The sequence below is a fragment of the Equus quagga genome, unplaced genomic scaffold (genome assembly GCF_021613505.1).
Source record: "Equus quagga isolate Etosha38 unplaced genomic scaffold, UCLA_HA_Equagga_1.0 73442_RagTag, whole genome shotgun sequence".
Lineage (NCBI taxonomy): Eukaryota > Metazoa > Chordata > Mammalia > Perissodactyla > Equidae > Equus > Equus quagga.
In genome coordinates this window covers 9,041,361-9,061,228 of record NW_025802777.1, presented here as the reverse complement: position 1 = coordinate 9,061,228, position 19,868 = coordinate 9,041,361, and the positions used below count along the sequence as shown (strand labels likewise).

General features: G+C 40.7%; 1 protein-coding gene across 2 annotated transcripts in view; it reads left to right on the top strand.

The window, feature by feature from the left end:
- Positions 1-19,644, top strand: part of LOC124234259 (sodium/myo-inositol cotransporter) — a 35,169-nt gene extending 15,525 nt beyond the window's left edge. For both annotated transcript variants that reach the window (XM_046651510.1, XM_046651511.1), the window contains exon 2: positions 8,015-19,644. In XM_046651510.1, the coding sequence (XP_046507466.1) occupies positions 8,354-10,510 (2,157 nt within the window). In that variant the 5' untranslated portion in view covers positions 8,015-8,353 and the 3' untranslated portion in view covers positions 10,511-19,644. The remainder of the gene's footprint in view (positions 1-8,014) is intronic.
- Positions 19,645-19,868: the final 224 nt, after the last annotated feature.

Sequence of the window (19,868 nt, the reverse complement as noted above, 5' to 3'; positions counted from 1 at the left end):
CCTGGCTTCATTTCTCCTTTTTTATGTATATTTTCCTGGGGAGAGTTGTAAAAGGACACATTGTTCATCTTCACTTCACAGCAGCTGTTTCTGGATTGTCTTAGTGATCCTCTGGCATGTCCTCAATTTCCTCATCTGTAAGTTGGGGATAATTGCCGTGCTTACCTCTTGGGGCTTTTGTGAGGCTTAGAGGAGCTGCATTAGGTGTGTAGTGTAAACATGTTGCCCTAACTAATTAGCACTAACTAATGTTGGTAAATGGTAGTTATTAAAATAACCTTTTGAATTTTGCTGGAACATTTAACTCATCAAGTATAATGGAGAGGGGAGAAGGGAGAGGTTTTTAGTAAGTTGACATCAACAAGAGCTTGGACTTGTGTAGAGTGAGCTGAAGGGAAGTGCTGCTTGACCGCATGGACAGGACTCATACAAGAGGTGCTTGCGCGGGGAGGGTCTGCACATGTCACCGCACACTGTGAAGTGGGTGTTGGTAACTGCAGGGGTAAAATCTGGACCACATTCTGAAGCGGAGTTGGTACAATGAAGGGAAGTGGGTCACCCTGTGGTGTAGGTAGGATGAGATGGTGACTCCAGATACGGATTCTTACTACGTCATGGCCCATTGAGATTTTTATCTGCACAAAGGGCATTCTTGCCTAGTTTGATTTCCTTGTCATTCCGCACACCCTCAGTTAGAGCTGTTGGAGATTGCTGAGCACTTCAGTGGGGGAGGAAATGCTCTCTTCTTGGCCTTTTAATCTGCCATCTCTTATTGCTTAAAGCTGGTATTGATGATTGTGTAGGATATTGGGAATTTAGCACTCGATCAGGTACTTGGTCGTTGATATTTGATTCACTTATTTAACGAACATGTGAGCACTTGCAGTGTGCAAGTCAGTGTTGTAGACACAGACCACGTCAGTGAACAACACAGGCAATCTCTGCCCTCGTGGAGTTTACTTTTGGGTAGCCAGGAGACAATAAGCAAGTTTTATTAAGGTGTTGAGTGCTATGAAAAAAATGAAGCAGGATTCAGGAGGGGCTGAGATGGTTAGGGAAATTACTTTTGAGCAAAGACATAAATGAGAGGAGAGCAAGTCTTGTGAAAATCTGGATGCAGAGTGTACCCTGCGCCGGGAGCAGCTGCTGTCAAGGCCCAGAGGCGTGCTTGGTACATTGTGCATTGTGAGTAAATGGACGGCTGTTTGTTGTGTTAATTAAGGCCCTCTGGTGGGCCAAGGGCCAAAGCTTGGAGACGGGTTAAGAGGCTTAGGGCAGTTAGTTAACCGGATGAAATGGGATGGTGATTGGGACCAGGGGGCTAGCAGTTGAAATAAGTAGTCTGATTCTGGATATATTTTTGAGGTAGAGCCAACAGGCTAATGGATTGACTTTGTGTGGGTTGAGAGGGAAAGTGAGCAAGCAGTCCAGGATGATTGGTACTTTGGGGCTTGAGCGCTAGTGAGGACAAAGTCGCCGTTCTCAGGGATGAGGAAGACGGAGTAGCACAGGTTCAGAGGTACTAGCCGAGTTCTGCACACTGCCAGGCAAGACGGTACGCAGTCACAGACACTTCCTTCAGTAAGAACAGGGGTCTGTGGACTCCACTGTGAGAACTCTTCGGTCTGTAGAGCCTGCATAGCCGATTCTTTTCACCTGACGTGTTAAAGATGTGGGCGTGAGCAGGTGAAGGCAGCTTGGCTTGGATAGCTTCGTCCAGTCCACGGTAGCAAAGTCAGGTGTAGACGAGACATGGAGACTTAGTTTTTTATTCTCAGGTGGAAGGGTTAATTAATACTGAGGACGGGCACAGGGCGAAAGCCTTGCACTTGCTGCTGAGCACCTGGGCGAGCCCTGGCCTCACCGCTGTGTTTACACCTAAGAAGCCCGTCCCTGGGACTTCTCTGTTTTGAGTCTCTTCATTTTCTCCATCCATATATCCATTCAGGTATGATCGTACATGAATACTTCAGTTGGATTTTATCCTGTGCTGTTTGCAGTCTATTTTGTTAACATTTGTTATATATACATCTCAGGTATTTTCTCTGCAAGCACAGATTTTTAAACATGGATGATGTTGACTGATCTCTTATTAGTTAATACTGTTTGTTTCTATCAGTAAAGAAATGTCCTTTTCATTGAAGGTGATGCTGCTTAGTGATTAGGATCAGACGGTCTTTGGACAGACACATGCAAATCCTGATGTAAACACAGATAACCGCAGCCTGGGGCAGGCCACACGCCCTCCGGGGTCTCAGTTTTCTCATCTGTAAAATGATTATAGTAATTGTCCTTACCCCACGATTGTTGTGAGGATTAAAGTAATGTGCACAACATGTGAGGCACGAGGTGTGAGGACTCAGGTCAGTAAGTGGCAGGTTTAATTTCTCTCCATTCTCTCTCACTCACTTATCTTTGACCACCAGTCTTTCACAAGTGAGTAGTGCCCGGTCTCTTGAATTCTTCCCAGTGAGAGTGAACACACGTGTGTAGCCGTTGAGATTCCATGACATAATGCATCATGGGCGCTGCGGCCCTGTTACTTCATATTTCCGTTTCTCTCAAGAAGGTTGTTGGAGTTTGCTCCATATACCTGATCTAGTATCATCCACAGAAGAGGTGAAACCAGTGGTAGTTTCACAGTTGGCCCCATACCAAACAGTCTTCATTCTCTGAGACTTTTTTTTAAAAAAAACAAAAACATTGTGAGCCAGACTTATATGTTAACAGAAGCAGCTTAAGAAGTGAGTATATCTTGGGGGATGTCTGTGTGTGGATGAAATGATAAACCTGGTGGTTTATGAACTCTCCTAGGTGAAGAAGCTTTGATTTGAAGAATGGTTTACTTAGATGGGGGACCATCCCTCCTAACGCTCCCTCCCCAGTCTTTGAGGTTGCTGAAAGAGCTGTTTCGTTTGGTGAAGGGCTGCTGGAGGGGGCTTCAGGCCCTGCTTCGCCTGCCCCCAACCCCATGGTTCAAAGGGATGAGAGATCATCAGAGTACAATTTGAATGTCACTTGAGTTCAGTTGGTTTCATACATTTCGTAGGTTTCGAATAGCCAGGGTTGTAGGTATAATGGAAATGTTCTGTCAGAGAAATTTAAGGGCAGACTCCTTAAATGTTTTGGGGGCTGTTACATCATACAATTAAATACATTGTTGTCTTCAGCTCCACCTGTAATTTAACATTGGCTGGAGTTCATGTCAGTTGTATCTGGAACACACGTTTTGGCTTTGAAGTGTCCCTAATAAACCACTACCGGATCCGTGCTCTACGTTTTTAAAGTAAGGGAGGGTTGAGGAAGGTCCTGGGTGAGTACGTATGTACTCTGTACCAAGCGCTATCAATCCATTCCACTGGTGGAATTTGCTTTACGAGACCTTGAAGCCTTTACTAGACCACGATGACAAAAGTGAAAACAGGTATGAAAGTCCCTAAGTAGAATTTCATATAAATTTACTTATTTTTTTGTATTCGAATGAAGTGATGTAAATAGGAGCTAACAGTTGATGAGGTCATTGGGAGACTCTTTAAAATATTTGAGAGAGAACTGATTTAAATCGTTATTTTATCTATGATGAGGATCCTAATATGCCTGGCGGATGGTGGACAGTTTACTCTGAAAGGAGCCGACCTCGTCACTTCCAGTCTGTGAGTTGTGGAAGGTAAAGTGACATTTCCTGAGCACCTGCCTGTTGCACTCAGCAATATTGCGTGCTTTCTATATGTTACTCATTCCTTCTTAAATCATTAGGAGCTGGATGGTGGTTGCATTTTACAAACAAGACAGTTGAGGCTTCTAGAGATTAATTTGCCTAAAATCCTGCAGTTAGGAGTGACAGAGCTTGGACCCCAGCCCTTCAAAGCTTGTCTGCTTTCTTGACCATGCCACCTACTCATGTAAGTTTCCAGAGGTGTCTGTTCTGTACCCCTTGAATTACTGGTAAAGTGAGTATTTTTCTTTGGATCAGAATATGAGCGAGACTTGGCAAGCCTACTATTGACAGTGCTGGGTTGGGCCTGTTCGGATTGTCCTTTGAGTGTGTGGTTTTTAAATGACTCCAAAGCTAAAAATATTGTTGTTTGGTCACTTTTAAGGTCACTGTATTCTAACCTTTGTTTAGCCCCTGTGCCTCATTGAATTTATTATGATTTGGGGCCCTGGTGGCTTAAGGGACTGTTTTTCTTGTTCTCTATTTGGTTTTTATGACAGGTAACTTTCTTTTTAGATAAAGTGACCATACATCCTGGATTTTACAGATTGTCCCAGAATAATTTCCTACTAATAATTTCCTAGTTTGAAAGATAAATTATGTAGTCTTGCAAGATATTAGAAGAAAGATGTTGGATTTGGTCATTGTAACTAATCGTATTTTGGTTCTATTACCTGAAGGAGTTTAACGACTGGTTTAAATTTGGTCTGGGCTAGTTCACATACAGCAGATATCTACGTGTCCTCCTCTATTTGGATTCATCAGTTTGAATTTAATTCATCCAGATACGTGAAACAGTACCAAAACTGTATTCTAATTTTGTAGAAAACTTTCAAGAAAATAATTGCTTTCTGAGAAGAAAGCTCCCTCCTTTGGAGGGGAATCTGCTCTGTTTCAAAACATCCTTGTGTTGGGATTTGGTGAAATCTATTTTGCCTGTTGCCACTAGGGGACCATTTCTTTATACATTCTATGGATATTACTCTCATTCTAGAAATAATTTTCTTAAAAATGTACTACCAAGGAACCAACTCCCATATTTACTATACCTATTTTATTACTTGTCTCATGTTTCTCACTGAAGAGATTTCCTTGAATTGTAAACCAGCTTAGTCCTAGAAATACAAAAATATAAAAAATTTCATTTTAGCTGAAGAAAAAAATTTTCCATGTATATTCTTCCTAAAAATAAAGGAACTCTGGATAGTGTTCATTGTATTTTTGTTGTAAAGATGTTTACTTCTTTAAAAGAGGAAAAATATGTGAAACTCATGTTGCCTATTTTATTTGGAATCATTTTTAAGGTATGCACAATTTATCTCCTAAAAGACTGAAGTTCAAGGCTCTGACAGTTCGTGACTAGAATGTGAAATTTAGCTGCAATGTATTATAGTATCTTATATTTTTCTACAAACTAAATTGACCTATTTTTGGTTTTGTTTTTCCTTTTTCAGTCTTTTACCAGGTGCTGGTCTCTGGATGTTTTTTGTTTAAATTGGAAAAATCTTAAACCTGTCCACAGACTGGTATGGTACCCAGTGAGACGGGGACTGTGGGCAGTGGCTTTCGAAGGCAGAAAGAGCTGAGGACTCAGCTTGAGCTAGTGTTTGACCGCTCCCTGCTACCTCGCCTGTGGGCAGAACATCTTTTCTCTCTAGTTTCCCTGCTGTTCTAGAGAAGTCAGAGGTTAGATGTAGCATGAGAATTTCAGGGGCCGCCCTGTGGCCGAGTGGTTAAGTTCACGCCCTCCGCTTCGGTGGCCCAGGGTTTCTCCGGTTCGGATCCTGGGCATGGACATGGCACCACTCATCAGGCCACACTGAGGCGGCATCCCACATGCCACAACTAGAAGGACCTGCAACTAGAATATACAACTGTGTACTGGGAGCTTTGGGGAGAAAAAGGAAAAAAAAAAAGATTAGCAACAGTTGTTAGCTCAGGTGCCAATCTTTAAAAAAATGAAAAAAAGAATTTTAGCTGGTCTGAGCATTCATCAGGGAGCAGAGTATGGCGTAGATTTCTGACGTGGATAAATCATATTTGACAGTGAAAAGCACTGTTACTGATCCCAGCAGGGCTTCCTGGTGATCCAGGAGGGAAGTGCTTGCTTTGTTTCTGAGCACTTGGTTCTCTCAACACATAAGTTTCTACAGTGGCTACTACAGCGCGCACCCCTTCCCCCCAGACAAAAACAAAGCACTCGGGTGTGTGTCCCTTCTTGGGGAAACACATGGTCAACTACTGCCATCAAGAAGAGCCACTCCCGAAAGGGCCCTTCGGACCAGTGAGCTAGGCTTCTGTGTGAGTCGAAACCAGCGGCGAGGGTGTGGCCTGGATGTGGGGTGGCAGGGAGAGCGCTGTTGAAGGCAGGCCTTAGAACTGCCAGCGACACTTGTCCTTGTAATTAAGGACTTGACCCTGATACTGGAACATTAAAGGTACCCTTTAAATAATTAGTGTTTATTGGTCATTTGATTAGATTTTGTTGAAATTTAGATGATTTTTCCTAAATAATGTCCAAGTATTTCTTTAAAAACTGGAAAGTCTTTGGGGTGGGGAAGTGGTCTTAGAAATATGACCAGCTTCAGGATTTGGCAAGTATGAAGTGACACAACTTCCAGCTTTTAGTGTATTTTATGCTGTTGTCTGCGGCAGTTTTCCTTACGCCACTGGCTTTTAGGAGGAAGGATTTTACTCAGTTTTCTTAGTATAATTATTGTAGTGTTTTATACTGAACAAAAGGCATAGTGATGGGGTGAAGATGTTTCTATCTAGGTAGCTTTATGAATTAGACCCAATAACCTAATTCTGTAGGGCAGTTATCTGTAGGCAGTTTTTCCAGCTCCTTCCTTTGCCAGTGAGAGGTGTGTTTTTTAGTTTTTAGTACTGTGGTGTATTTCGAACAGTTTTGAGAAGAAGTCTCTTTAGTGTCATTTGTAGGACTTAAGTTTGCTACTGAATTTTAAAGGAAAATGCCTGGATTCATCAAAAAGTATCTGCATTGTCAAGCATAGACTTCACTCTGAGTTTGCCTTATCACAAAAGGAGAAATCACTCTAGAAATTAATGTGTGCAAGGCATGAGGTTGAATAACAAAGTGTATTACGGATTGATCTTTCAGCTACAATTATAATTGACTTTGAAGATTCAGAATTTCTCTTTTCCAGGAAAAAACCATCAAATTCATAAACTCGATTTTAGCTAAATTTAAATATCTGTTTTGCAGAACAGTTTTCTTCAACTAGGATTGAAAAATATCTGGTTGACTTATTGAAGATAATTTATTATCTAATGGTTGTCAAATGTCTGTTTTGTTGAGGTTTGGAAGATACAATAATCAAATTATTTTTCAGTCTTTCAGAAAACTTTTCTCCTTCTCCCTTCTCTCGCTTTCTAAACCCTTCAACAAGAAAGCATTAAAAGGAAAAAATATTCAGTAAAATCAAACCTGAGTCAATGCCTTTATCTTCTGAGAGATTCTCTTGGAAATAATTGCCTCATGAAAAGGAAGGGAAGCAAATTACCTTTTTGAATTTTTTTTTTTTCCTTCCAATGTCTTCCTTCTAGCTAATGAAAAGAATAAAATTTTAGGGTGGTTTTGTAAGTTGTATGTTCCTAGTTTTTTTGTGTGGAATGTCTTATTTCCCTGTAGGGCAGGAGTCATCTCACAATTTCTAGGTTACTGTATGATAACTAGCATAGATGGACACTTGTAGTACGAATTTAGGAAAACTTTATAACAATAGATTTGCACAGACTAAGCGATGATATTTGGTTTTGTGTTCGGGGGGGTAGATGATAACAGCTAGTAAACACCACTTGCGTGTTCCATCCAGGACCCTAACTCGCTATAAAGTGCCTTACTCTTAGGATTCGTAGTATTTGAAGATTCGTTGGTGCCCTTATTATGAATAATTAGCGTCCTCCCGCCCCCTCCCCACTCCTGCCCCCTAGGTGCTTAAGATCTTGGTACCTGTTCCGATCTGAAACTACCACAATAAGAGAAGAAAGGGCAGTGTCATCGTAGGCAGTTCCTAGTTGCTAGAGAATTTAGGCCATTTAGTTATGAGCTTGATGAATTTCTGTTCTCAGTTCAAAATGATGAATGTTCTCACTGTCTTTATCAGATGTGATAGTATAGACTGCTCTTTCCCGTGGAACCGAAGTGTATTTTAAAAGTTTTTTCCTTTTTATAAAGAATGTCTTGTTGCGCCGTTTTGCTAGACTGAAAGTTTCCTCATCACTTGGTGAGACCCTCCTCTAATTCAATCTTTGTCTTTTGTCTTTGCTGCCTTGCAGGGTTGGTACAGTAGGCTTCACTAGACTTAGCTGCAACTCAGAATTTCTCCTCCAGCACCTGAGTAAATGCTGATGGTCTTGTGGAGAGTGGATTAAGAGTACGAGCTAAGTTCTCAATCCCAATTAAGAAGCGGAGGAAAATTTAAACTGTCTCCTTCAAAGTTTATCACAACCACCACCATCAAGACAGCAAACCAAAGGACAAAGACTTTGACCTGCTTTGTTGCTCTGTGTAGTCCAGTTCACGTATGGTTTACAGACTTGGCTGGGGTTACTAATGTGTAAATAAAAAGTCGGACACTTCTGTCGTTGGACACTTTTATTCTCAAAGTTACCAAAATGAGGGCTGTACTGGAGACAGCAGACATTGCCATAGTGGCCCTGTATTTTATCCTGGTCATGTGCATTGGTTTTTTTGCCATGTGGAAATCTAATAGAAGCACCGTGAGTGGATACTTCCTGGCGGGGCGCTCTATGACCTGGGTAGCGATTGGTGCCTCTCTGTTTGTGAGCAATATTGGGAGTGAGCACTTCATTGGGCTGGCAGGATCTGGAGCTGCAAGTGGATTTGCAGTGGGCGCATGGGAATTCAATGCCTTACTGCTTTTGCAACTTCTGGGATGGGTGTTCATCCCGATTTACATCCGGTCAGGGGTATACACCATGCCTGAATACTTGTCCAAGCGATTTGGTGGCCATAGGATTCAGGTCTATTTTGCAGCCTTGTCTCTGATTCTCTATATCTTCACCAAGCTCTCAGTGGATTTGTATTCAGGTGCCCTCTTTATCCAAGAGTCTTTGGGTTGGAACCTTTATGTGTCTGTTATCCTGCTCATTGGCATGACTGCTTTGCTGACTGTCACCGGAGGCCTTGTTGCAGTGATCTACACAGACACTCTACAGGCTCTACTCATGATCGTTGGGGCACTCACGCTTATGATTATTAGCATGATGGAGATTGGCGGGTTTGAGGAAGTTAAGAGAAGGTACATGTTGGCCTCACCCAATGTCACTTCCATCTTGTTGACATACAACCTTTCCAACACAAATTCTTGTAATGTCCACCCTAAGACAGATGCACTGAAAATGTTGCGGAATCCAACAGATGAAGATGTTCCTTGGCCTGGATTCGTTCTTGGGCAGACCCCAGCTTCAGTATGGTACTGGTGTGCTGACCAAGTCATCGTGCAGAGGGTCCTAGCGGCTAAAAACATTGCTCATGCCAAAGGCTCTACTCTTATGGCTGGCTTCTTAAAGCTTCTACCAATGTTTATCATAGTTGTCCCAGGAATGATTTCCAGGATACTGTTTGCTGATGATATAGCTTGCATCAACCCAGAGCACTGCATGCAAGTGTGTGGAAGCAGAGCTGGGTGCTCTAATATTGCTTACCCACGCCTGGTGATGAAGCTGGTTCCCGTGGGCCTCCGGGGCTTAATGATGGCAGTGATGATTGCGGCTCTGATGAGTGACTTGGACTCTATCTTTAACAGTGCCAGTACCATATTCACCCTCGATGTATACAAACTCATCCGCAAGAGTGCAAGCTCCCGGGAACTCATGATTGTGGGGAGGATATTTGTGGCTTTTATGGTGGTGATCAGCATTGCATGGGTGCCAATCATCGTGGAGATGCAAGGAGGCCAGATGTACCTTTACATTCAGGAGGTAGCAGATTACCTGACGCCCCCGGTTGCGGCCCTGTTCCTTCTGTCCATTTTCTGGAAGCGCTGCAATGAACAAGGGGCTTTCTATGGTGGAATGGCCGGCTTTATTCTTGGAGCAGTCCGTTTGACACTGGCCTTTGCCTACCGTGCCCCAGAATGTGACCAACCTGATAACAGGCCAGGCTTCATCAAAGACATCCATTACATGTATGTGGCCACAGCATTGTTTTGGGTCACAGGACTCATTACTGTAATTGTTAGCCTTCTCACGCCACCTCCCACGAAGGAACAGATTCGTACCACCACCTTTTGGTCTAAGAAGAGCGTGGTGGTGAAGGAGAGCTGCTCCCCAAAAGACGAACCGTACAAGATGCAAGAGAAGAGCATTCTGAGATGCAATGAGAATAGTGAGTCCATCAACCACATCATTCCCAATGGGAAATCTGAAGATAGCATTAAGGGCCTTCAGCCGGAAGATGTTAATCTGTTGGTGACCTGCAGAGAGGAGGGCAACCCAGTGGCTTCCTTAGGTCATTCAGAAGCAGAAACACCAGTAGATGCTTATTCCAATGGGCAAGCAGCTCTCATGGGTGAGAAAGAGAGAAAGAAAGAAACAGAGGATGGAAGCCGGTACTGGAAGTTCATAGATTGGTTCTGTGGCTTTAAAAGTAAGAGCCTCAGCAAGAGGAGTCTCAGAGACCTGATGGAGGAGGAGGCTGTTTGTTTACAGATGCTGGAAGAGCCTCCGCAAGTTAAACTAATACTAAATATTGGACTTGTTGCTGTGTGTTCACTTGGAATTTTCATGTTTGTTTATTTCTCCTTGTGAACTTTTAAGGATATGATGAGACATTAACTTAAGAAAATACTGGTCTTTGGAAAAAAACTTATGTAACTGTTGCATCTCTCAGGCATTGTTTACGCTGTAGGTTTTAGCCAAATTTTACTTAGCAGAAAATCATCTATTTGCAAGACTTTATTTTCCCAGAGATGGATGAAAGTAAATTTTCAACCTAAATGAAGTAAAACTTGTTTAACAGATTGAATTGTGCAAATGTGGTGTAAAATTTTCCATACCAAAGTAAGGAGAGACCAATTATTCTCATAGCACACTTAGGGCAGAATATATGCTAAGATATGACGAATAAGGTATACTGTGTGCACTGCCACATCTCGGTTAGACCTCCTTAACCTGAAGTGGAAGACTTGCGCATTTAAAAGTTTTTTCCTCTGTCTCTGTAATCCCTACCACCATTAAAAAACCTGAATTTGTAGACATTGTATAATCAATCATGTACCGAAAATCTGACTGATGTGCTTGTGGGGTACTTGTTTCGGGACAAGTTAGTTTGTTAGTTAGTTTGCCATTAGCATGAGTATTTGGATTCTGATTACCAAAAGAAAGGAAGAAGAATGTTTTCCTGTAGCTATTCTTGAACCACCAATATATGGAGTTTTGGGAAAATTTATTCCATTTCTTTTTCTCCTTCTTTGATGTTTAAGTGAACCATACTCAAGTGATCACCAAGTCTGTCTTTATAAAGTTATATGTCATGATTGTATTTTTAAATTGATTATCGGGGAGAAAATGAAGTAAACATTGCTGATGATCCCCAAATTTATTGACCAAAATTAAGATTGTTTTTCTAGTTTGGGAATTGGCAGCCGCCAAGCAGTGTTCAATCACTGTAAGCTGAACAGCTGGTTACTCATACTCCGCTAGTTCTCTAGCTTTGTTCTTGTCGTTTGGTAACATTCTTTATTAGCCAGATGCCCTCCCAAGTGGATCCAGTTGGAAGATATGTTCAGAACTTTGAAGAAAAATTGACACTGCCTTTGTGTTGGGTTGCCCTACTTGATTAGATCATGATATTTTGAGCTTGAGTTTTCAGAGGGAAAATTTAATTCTGAAATCACATTGTATCCTTGGTAATTTTTTTTTCCTGATTTACTTTTTTTCAAAAGACTTGCCATCTGTACATGTCCTCTACATTTCCGTTTAGAAAGTTACGGTGACTTAGAGCATGAGGATGTTCCATTTGCAAACTGGTTATCAGTAACAGAAAACTGAAGAGTGCATGCTTTGCCATTGGTAGATTGTCACTTTAGTTTTTCTGTAGAATGGATAGCATGTTCAAGAGGTGCCATGAACAACAGCTTCTGGATTTAATGGTGTGTCTCATGGATATTACGGGACTTGTATAATTGTAGGACCTTCTATCTTGACATGGCTCGGTACCCAGTTGCAACTTTCATGGATGGGAATCTGTTTTTCACAGACTGTAATTCCCCTTTGTGAGGACAGGGTACGAAAGATGTTAGAGAAAAGCTCTTGCAGATTATGTAGTTCTGTGTCTGTGTGTACTCAACACTGTCCTTTTTCCTCCATGACAGATGAAGGAAACTAATAGTGTATCTACTTTGTTTGACTTTCCTGTAATCTCTGATACTTTTTTAACTTGCATGATTTTATTAAGCTTATATTCTTTAGGGAAAATTATTACTTTTTTAGATACTTTTATAGATTTTGAATCAAAACTCAGTCCTAATGACTTTAAATTTTTTGTATTCTGTGAACTAGTTCATTATGATGGACTTGATTAGTCCAAAGTTGATTTTAGAAATTATCAGGTAGCATAATGTCTTCCCATCTCCAGGGGGCTTTCTGATGGACTGAGTCTGTTGATGAAAAAATAATTCATGTATGAATAGCATGATTTCTGAGAGCTTAGAGTGCCTTGTAGAATTTTTTTCTCAATTTCATTCTTAGGGTTTATAAATGGGGGCCAAATAAATAGGGACCATCCTTTTCTTGTGTGGAGGCTGAGGCTGTGACATGTCCAAGCTTACAGTCTGTTGGGAAGAACAGAAAACCAGGTGTCTAAATCTGGGTTCATGGTTTGTCCTCCTCTTTTCTCAAAGGAACTGACGTTCTTCGAGACAGCCATTTGGTATTTAGGGAAATAATAGCATTAAGTTGTAGGAATTAAAATTTTCTTTGACTCTGAACACATTGCTGTGTAACTCAGTAGTGAGGACTGATATACTGGCTGGGCAGCCTTCTTAACCCTTCTATTTACAGCATTAATGAATAGGTGGTGTTTATGTGGATTTTTTCCTCTTTATTTAATGTTGAGTCCTAACAGTCTGGAGTATTAGGGTCCCCCTACCTTCTCTCTGTTGTCAGTGTAGTACAATACATAAAATACATCATCTTGTGTCTGTCTGTGTGTACATAGCAGTAGGTCAAGTTTAGAGTATTAGCGTCTGTAAATAAGGAATGACTTTAGCTTATCCATTAGGATTGTTTATTCTTGCCAGTATAAACATCACTTTATTTAGACTGAAGTCCCTGAAGCTTGCCCTTCTTATTGCTTCCCAGTAATAGATAATGTGCTTGAATAAGTATGTGAATTGCTGATTGCAGCTTCATTTCAGCAGACCATTCTTCAGTCTGTATTTCATTAGATTGTTCTTGCAATGATACATGGTCTGTATTAAGCTAGCAAAACGTTCATACTTTAACTAAATGGGTCCTAAGTGGTGACACTGATGTCTGGACATTAACATGTATGTATTTTTATATTGGCTTAGACTGACGTTCAGAATTGATCAAGTGATATTGACTAAAATAGTTAGCTAAGAGTCAGAAAGAAGTGAGGACACTTGTCTTCAAAGGTGGAGACAAATACTGTCTTATCTGCTGTTAATGGTATCCCTAGTTCTTAAACTTTTGAACTTTCAGACAGTCTTAGTGTCAAGATCTGATGAGAAGAGGTTATTACTGTGGTATGCCAATTCATTATTGGCTCCTTTGTGGGACCTCTAATTTGTCCTGCCACCCCAAGATAGTAAGCAGCTTGTGAAACAGCTGAGCGAGTCTTTTTCCCCAGCCATTCTTTCCTGGTGAGTTTATCACTCTTACCCTTAGGTTAGAGAAGCATCAAGCAGTGACAATGGTGCTGTGTCCTTTGGCCTTAATTCAGCAGATCTGATCTCTCAAGGCTTCCTTTTCACGTGGCTCAAAGGATCCATTGTCTTTTTGCACAAAGAGGCTGGCCAGGGTCACATAGGCATAGCTTTTAGGGATGGCACCTCAAGTAATTGGCAGAGACCCATGGCTCTGTGAAACTTCACGTTTTAAGAATTGGGTGGGAAGGTTGTCATTCAGTTCTCTAACCTGAGGCTAAGCGCCTGTGGGGGTGGGGTTGAAAAATCTTGTCCAGGGTGATTAAAGTCTTTTAAGCATCTGCATTTCTCAGTCCATTCCTTTCTCTCCTATACTGGGTGCGTGGCTCTTCCCCTTTCTTTGAATAGCGTTTAATGTAGTCTGTGGGTTCTTCTCGTTCTTTACTGCACTATAAACTGGCTGTATTAGCCGTTAAAAGGTTAGACCCGTCAGTGTTGGCACTTGACAGTATACAGCTTACTTGCTTTCCTTATACTTTTCCTGTGTCATTTTCACCTGAGGTATAATGGCTGGAAAGGAGCACATGGGTATCTCGTAGTGACACCTCACTGTTCTCCAGGTTTGGGTTGAGAGATGTGTAAAGACCGTTTCTGTTAAATTATGTGACTACAGAGACTTGCCAGGACAAGGTTTTCCTAAGAAGTTAGAACAACTATTAAAATGCTGGGGAGTACCTGGGTGGCACAGACTTAAGTTAGTGAAGGACACACATTAGCTTAAGATGTGCAGACAGAGAATCATGTTCATTGAATTCTAGAACTTGAGGCATCTTGGCTGTCAGCTGGTGTACATCCCTCCCCACATAGATTAGGTACCAATGAATGAGATCCAGCCTGTTAAACCCTGGTTTCATGTCAATTATTGTGAAATAGGAGTTTATTAACATATTTGAGATTAAATGAATGATATTTGATAGTGATACTTTAGTAGAAAAAATACTTTTAAGCTTGAGGATTTGTCAGATTCCTGATTAGCCAGGCGTTAAATTGCTTAAGTCATTTCAGCGTTGACGTTAGCCTCAGTAGCCTTCACAGGTAGGCTGTGTTCCTATTTGTGTGTAGACCCACCTACCGCTCAGAGAGACTGGTCTTCCCCTTTATTTGTCTTTCCTCTCATTGCTTTAACTCTTCACCAATTCTTTCAGCACTTAGGAAATTCCTGTTTTGACCTTTTGTCAGCTTAATTCCCTTTCAGGCTTACTGCCATTCGTGGCAAAGGTGCTGCTTTGCTCCAGTTTTGAAGACTTGGATCCACACAATTAAATACAGTTATCTTAAAATATACTAAATTTCTATTAGCTTAAACTTAATTGTCAAGAATAACTTTCTCAGCCTGTGCGTTCATTAATAATAATCAGTATTTTCTCAAAAATTAGGGAGGCAGCAGTAGTTAAAATTCATGCAGGTTTCTTTAAAATGGTGGTAGGACAGTGCAGAGAAATGGAGTTTGTTTTAATGCCAAAAAGCCCTGTTCGTGCAGTAGTTAAAGGAAGACATTGGAACTGGTCAGTTGGCATATAGAGAAACCCTTTTGTACTGGTTAGGTGTGAAGCTGGATCACGTAAGAAGTCGTCTTTGGATTACTACACGTGGTTGGACTTGGTTGACTTACCTCAGGGCTGCAAACCCCGTTTTCTCCATTAATTCTCTTAATTTGGTGTGCTTTTTGTCCGCCCCTCCCCTCTGTTGGAAGATGAGGTCTTCAGCTGGTTTGACTTATACAGCAGAATTTAGCTAAGGTTCAAAATAATTAGTAGGCTTTGCCAGCGCTGAGTCCCGCACCGTTATTCCCATAGTCTCAGAAATGTTTTTTTCCCCCAAACTTCTCTCTCCAGTGCTGGGAGTAAGCCTTTAAACTACTGATTCACCTTTAAAGGAATGTTGTGAGAATTGATGTAATTTATGTTTTTGTTTCCATCTCAAATCCTTCATAAAAGATAGGATTTAGTTTTTTGTTTTGGGTTAAGCAGCCCGTTTATCTGGTACCTAACAGCCGTAACCATTGGCATGTAGTCTTTTACTCAGAAATAGACAAAAAAGGTTTGCTGTTTCTGTATCATTACTGATCACATCCTTTGCTTTTTAGGAGAGGACCGTTACCTGAGGCTGTAGGCTTAAACCAGTACCCTTCCTTTACGTAACAACTTTTAAGTCTGATTTGCTTACCTGGATGGATGGCATGTTTGAAGAGAGGGATTCTAGAATGAACAAGCAGCTGAAGAGCAAGTCGAGACAAAGCACAGTGGTCTCAGATTCTCCTCAGTGCAGGAGCCGTGGCTTTGCTCTCCTTGGAAAAAAAGCACTATGCAGTGATTGTTGCCCATGGCGATGAAGCCCCACCTGCAGGTCAAGACACTGTAAGCTGCAGTGAACTCTGTCAGTGAGGGAAATACCTATTGCAGTGATTTCGGCAACAGCACAAGTTGACAGTAGATAACCACAGCCTTAGTGGAGACTTAGATTTAACTTGGTAAATTCACCTTGTACCCTAGTATTCCTGAATAAGGAGTGTTTACCTTTTTTATTGCCTCTAGACAAACCGGTCTAGATCATTTTCAGTTTATCGGGATACCCAGACTCCCATAAGTAAAGTATTCCTTAGTAACTTACTTTTGGTTGTAATAGTTGGAAACTGAAATTAGGCTATTATTGAAATCTCAAATTGGCAAAGGCTAATGTATAGGGTATTCCATAATATAATCAGCTCCTGAGGTTTATGTGTTTTGATTAGTGCCTTCTGGTTGCCAATATTGACTCTGCTAGTTTATACCTTTCCCTTTCTTGATTGAGAATTCTAATTTGTTACAATTCCTCTTTTTAAAGTTTGTTACAACTAGTGAAGAAATAGAGAAAATACATTTATATTTACATACTTTATATGCAGCCTTTATTTAGGTTCCAGGAAAGTGAGTAGCTCTAATTCATGTTGCAGCTTAAATGTTATTTATTCATCTGTATTTGTTTCTTTTATATCCTTAATTAAAAATATAAGGTTACTTATTAATTCTGTGAGTATATTTAACTTTATGGTTTTTCCAGTGTACATTTCCTAGGCATATCTAAGAACAAGTATGTGACAGCAGTTCACATTCCATGGTAGGGAAAGAGCTTAAAGTAAAGGTCCATAGAAAGCACAAAATCCTGTTCACACGTGTGTGTATCTCCACATGTAGAAAGCACAAGACTAATGGTACTCTCAGTAGCCCACAAGTGCCAGTCCTAAAGCCCACCGGGTGTTTGGCTCGGTAGCTGTTAGGATGAGGACCACAAAAGCCCTAGATGGTGAGGTGTTCAAGTTATGGATCTTAAGTGGTAAGCGATTCAGTGTAGTAATCTGAGTAAGTTGTGCTCCTTTGGTGGAGGGAGAGAATACAAATGTCAAGAATGCTGCGGTTAAATTTGGGGGTCACTGGCTCAGATGGGGTCTGTGGGCTCTTCCTGTGATCTGGAACTGAAGGAACGGGGACAGACTTCTGGGGGTGTGGAAGTTTGACAGACTTCTGCTTTAAGCTGTAGAGCCATTGGAGTTGTTTTTTTTTTTTAATCTTAAATTTTACTTCCCATGAATATAGTACCCTAAAAACAGGGAGAAATTTCACACTCTCCAGGGCAAATACTCCTTGTCTTTAATCTTTGTGTAGGTTTGTATGTAAAAGATGAAGTTATCTTTCTTTTTTCTTATGCTTGACTGCACTTCATTTTAAAAGAGCAGAATTTGATCTGTTCTGGGCATCAAACTGATTCTGAGACAAATCTACCAAGTGAACTGCTTTGCTTTGCACAGCTGTCATAAGAGTCTAAAGGATTCATTAGAATCCTTGCTTGTTCCATTACCCGCTTCAAGAATAGATTAGATGAAGTCCGTGACTGTGTGTGTGAAAGAAGATCATGTGCTTTCTTCCACTTGGCATTGCCCTTGTGTCACCCCTCACTTTCTTCATCTGAATAGTCCGATACGTGTTTGTCCTGGATTTTGCCCCTATGTTAAAAGATACAACTCTCAGAACAGGAGAGAAGTGACTACCTTTGTTTCCACACACCTCCATTTTGTATATTTGTCTTCTGAGGGAAAGACCTGGTCAGCTCTCGTAATACGTGGAATGAAGATTAAAGCTGGTGTAGAGTAACGTGGTGTATTTTAGAAGAGGTAACTGGACACTCTGAGGGAGAGATTTCCCCCTCTAGCAAAAAGTAGCTGGGTGTGAGCCTGCAGCATTATTTTAGAATGTAAAACCACAGGCTTTGAGGGGGTGAGGGGAGAGGAGTGCCAGAAGTGTAGGAAAAAGGAGCGATTTGAGGAACATCTTTGGCTTAGCAATGTGTGATAAGGCAGAGCAGTTAGAACCTGTTGGTCCTGGATACAGTCATGCATCGCTGAATGACGGGGATATGCGCTGAGAAGCACGTCCTCGCGTGAACATCGCAGAGTGCTTACACAGACCTAGATGGGATGGCCTCTGCACACTAGGCTCTGGTACTAAGCTTGTGAGCCACCGTTGGACATGTGGTCCGTGGTTGGCAGAAATGTCGTTCTGCAGTGCATGACTGTAGTATGTGTTCCGTACCTTTAAATGTTGTTTTTAAATTTAAGATAGCTTGTAAGTACTTAAAGAATGCTTTTGAAGATTCCTTTGGTGGGATATCCTTTCATTTATAATTCCATGGGAAATTGCTTTAATTAGTCTAGGTGAAAGTTCTAGCGGTGTAAATATGTATAATTAGAATTTTCTAATTTCACTGTGAGATCTCTAACTTTTGAGTGGCAAACAGATCAACAAGTCTTGCTCATGGACTTTTCTGAGGGGTTGCTAAAATGCAAAAGCTTTATTTTTTTTAATAATGACATATTACATGAGTGTCAGATGATGGTATGGAATCTGTTCCCCTGCTTTCTCCCACCCATATTGCTTCGGTTTATAGATTGCCAGCAGAGTGCAGAAATAGAGCAGGGGTTCGTCCATTCTTTGCTTGGACATCTGTTTTCTGTTGCGCAGACCTGTGTTGGCAGTCACCTATGAACTATGTTACGCTTCTCAGTGCTTTTTTTTTGATAAGGTGGATATCAAAAATAGTTGCTGTGCAAAAGTTAGTAGTCTTCTTCAAGAAGAAAACCAATTCCTTTTCTAATATCCTGTGAAATTGCTTCATTCATTTCTTTATTTTTAAGCCAAATGTCAGCAGAATACTGCTGCTTTTATCTAGTAATTTTGATATGTAAGTATTAATGCATTTTTAAAAGATGTCTCCATTGAAAAATGTTTTCCCAGTGTGCTGCCTTTTATGCTTTGTTCAGATTTTCTGTAAGAGACCAGTCTGTGCACTGGGGGTGTATATTGTGTACATGTATCATTTCGTCAGTTATGCATTGTAGACCAAATGTGATTATAAATGAAATTGTTGAGTTATTGGTGTTTTTTGAATTGTAAACTGATTTCCAGTGTACCCTTCATTGTCCATAGCTTTTTTTTTTTTTTTTAAGGTTTAACTCATTGAGTCTGTCTCATTGTACAATGTTTTAGTTGCAAGCAGAAAGTAGAATTTGGTATAAACCAGGTTACTTCCATATTGAAAGGAATACAATTGAAATTGTAGATTTAGGATTGTTAACCATACACGACAATTCTAACTTGACAATTCTAACCTACTGTATACAATCTGATTTTTAAAATTGTAGACATGTATGATCTTGGTTTAATGTGTTTTTAAAAGTGTTATTGTTTAAAAAATGAAAAAAAAAGGAAGCAGATCTGCTAAAGAGCTGTCAGTTTTCATTACTGACTCTGTACAATACACTGTTCTTTGTGTACTGTGTGTTATTTTGCCAGCTGCTGCATTAGCCTTCAGAAGTATTTGGAAACTTAAGATGAACTACATTTCTTGCGAAGTATATTCTTTTCTGTGGTATTTTGTCCTGTAACTGAAGTATAGTAATTATTTTATGGAAATGTTAGCACTTCTGTACCAACTTTGAATAAAATGAAAAATTTACATTTCTGTGACTGAGTTTTTTCAGTATGAACACGTCTACCCTCAAAAATATACAGTGATCTGTGTCTCAGATTTGAAGAGGTTACACCCCGGGTCCTTTTCCCTTGGCTCCTGAATGGATCCAATGAGTTTCCCCCATCAGTGACTTCTTTTCTTTACCTTGGTAAGCATGGACTCAAGGTATCGACTGAGAATTGAGTTATATGTCAGTCAGCCATTGAGTAAATCAA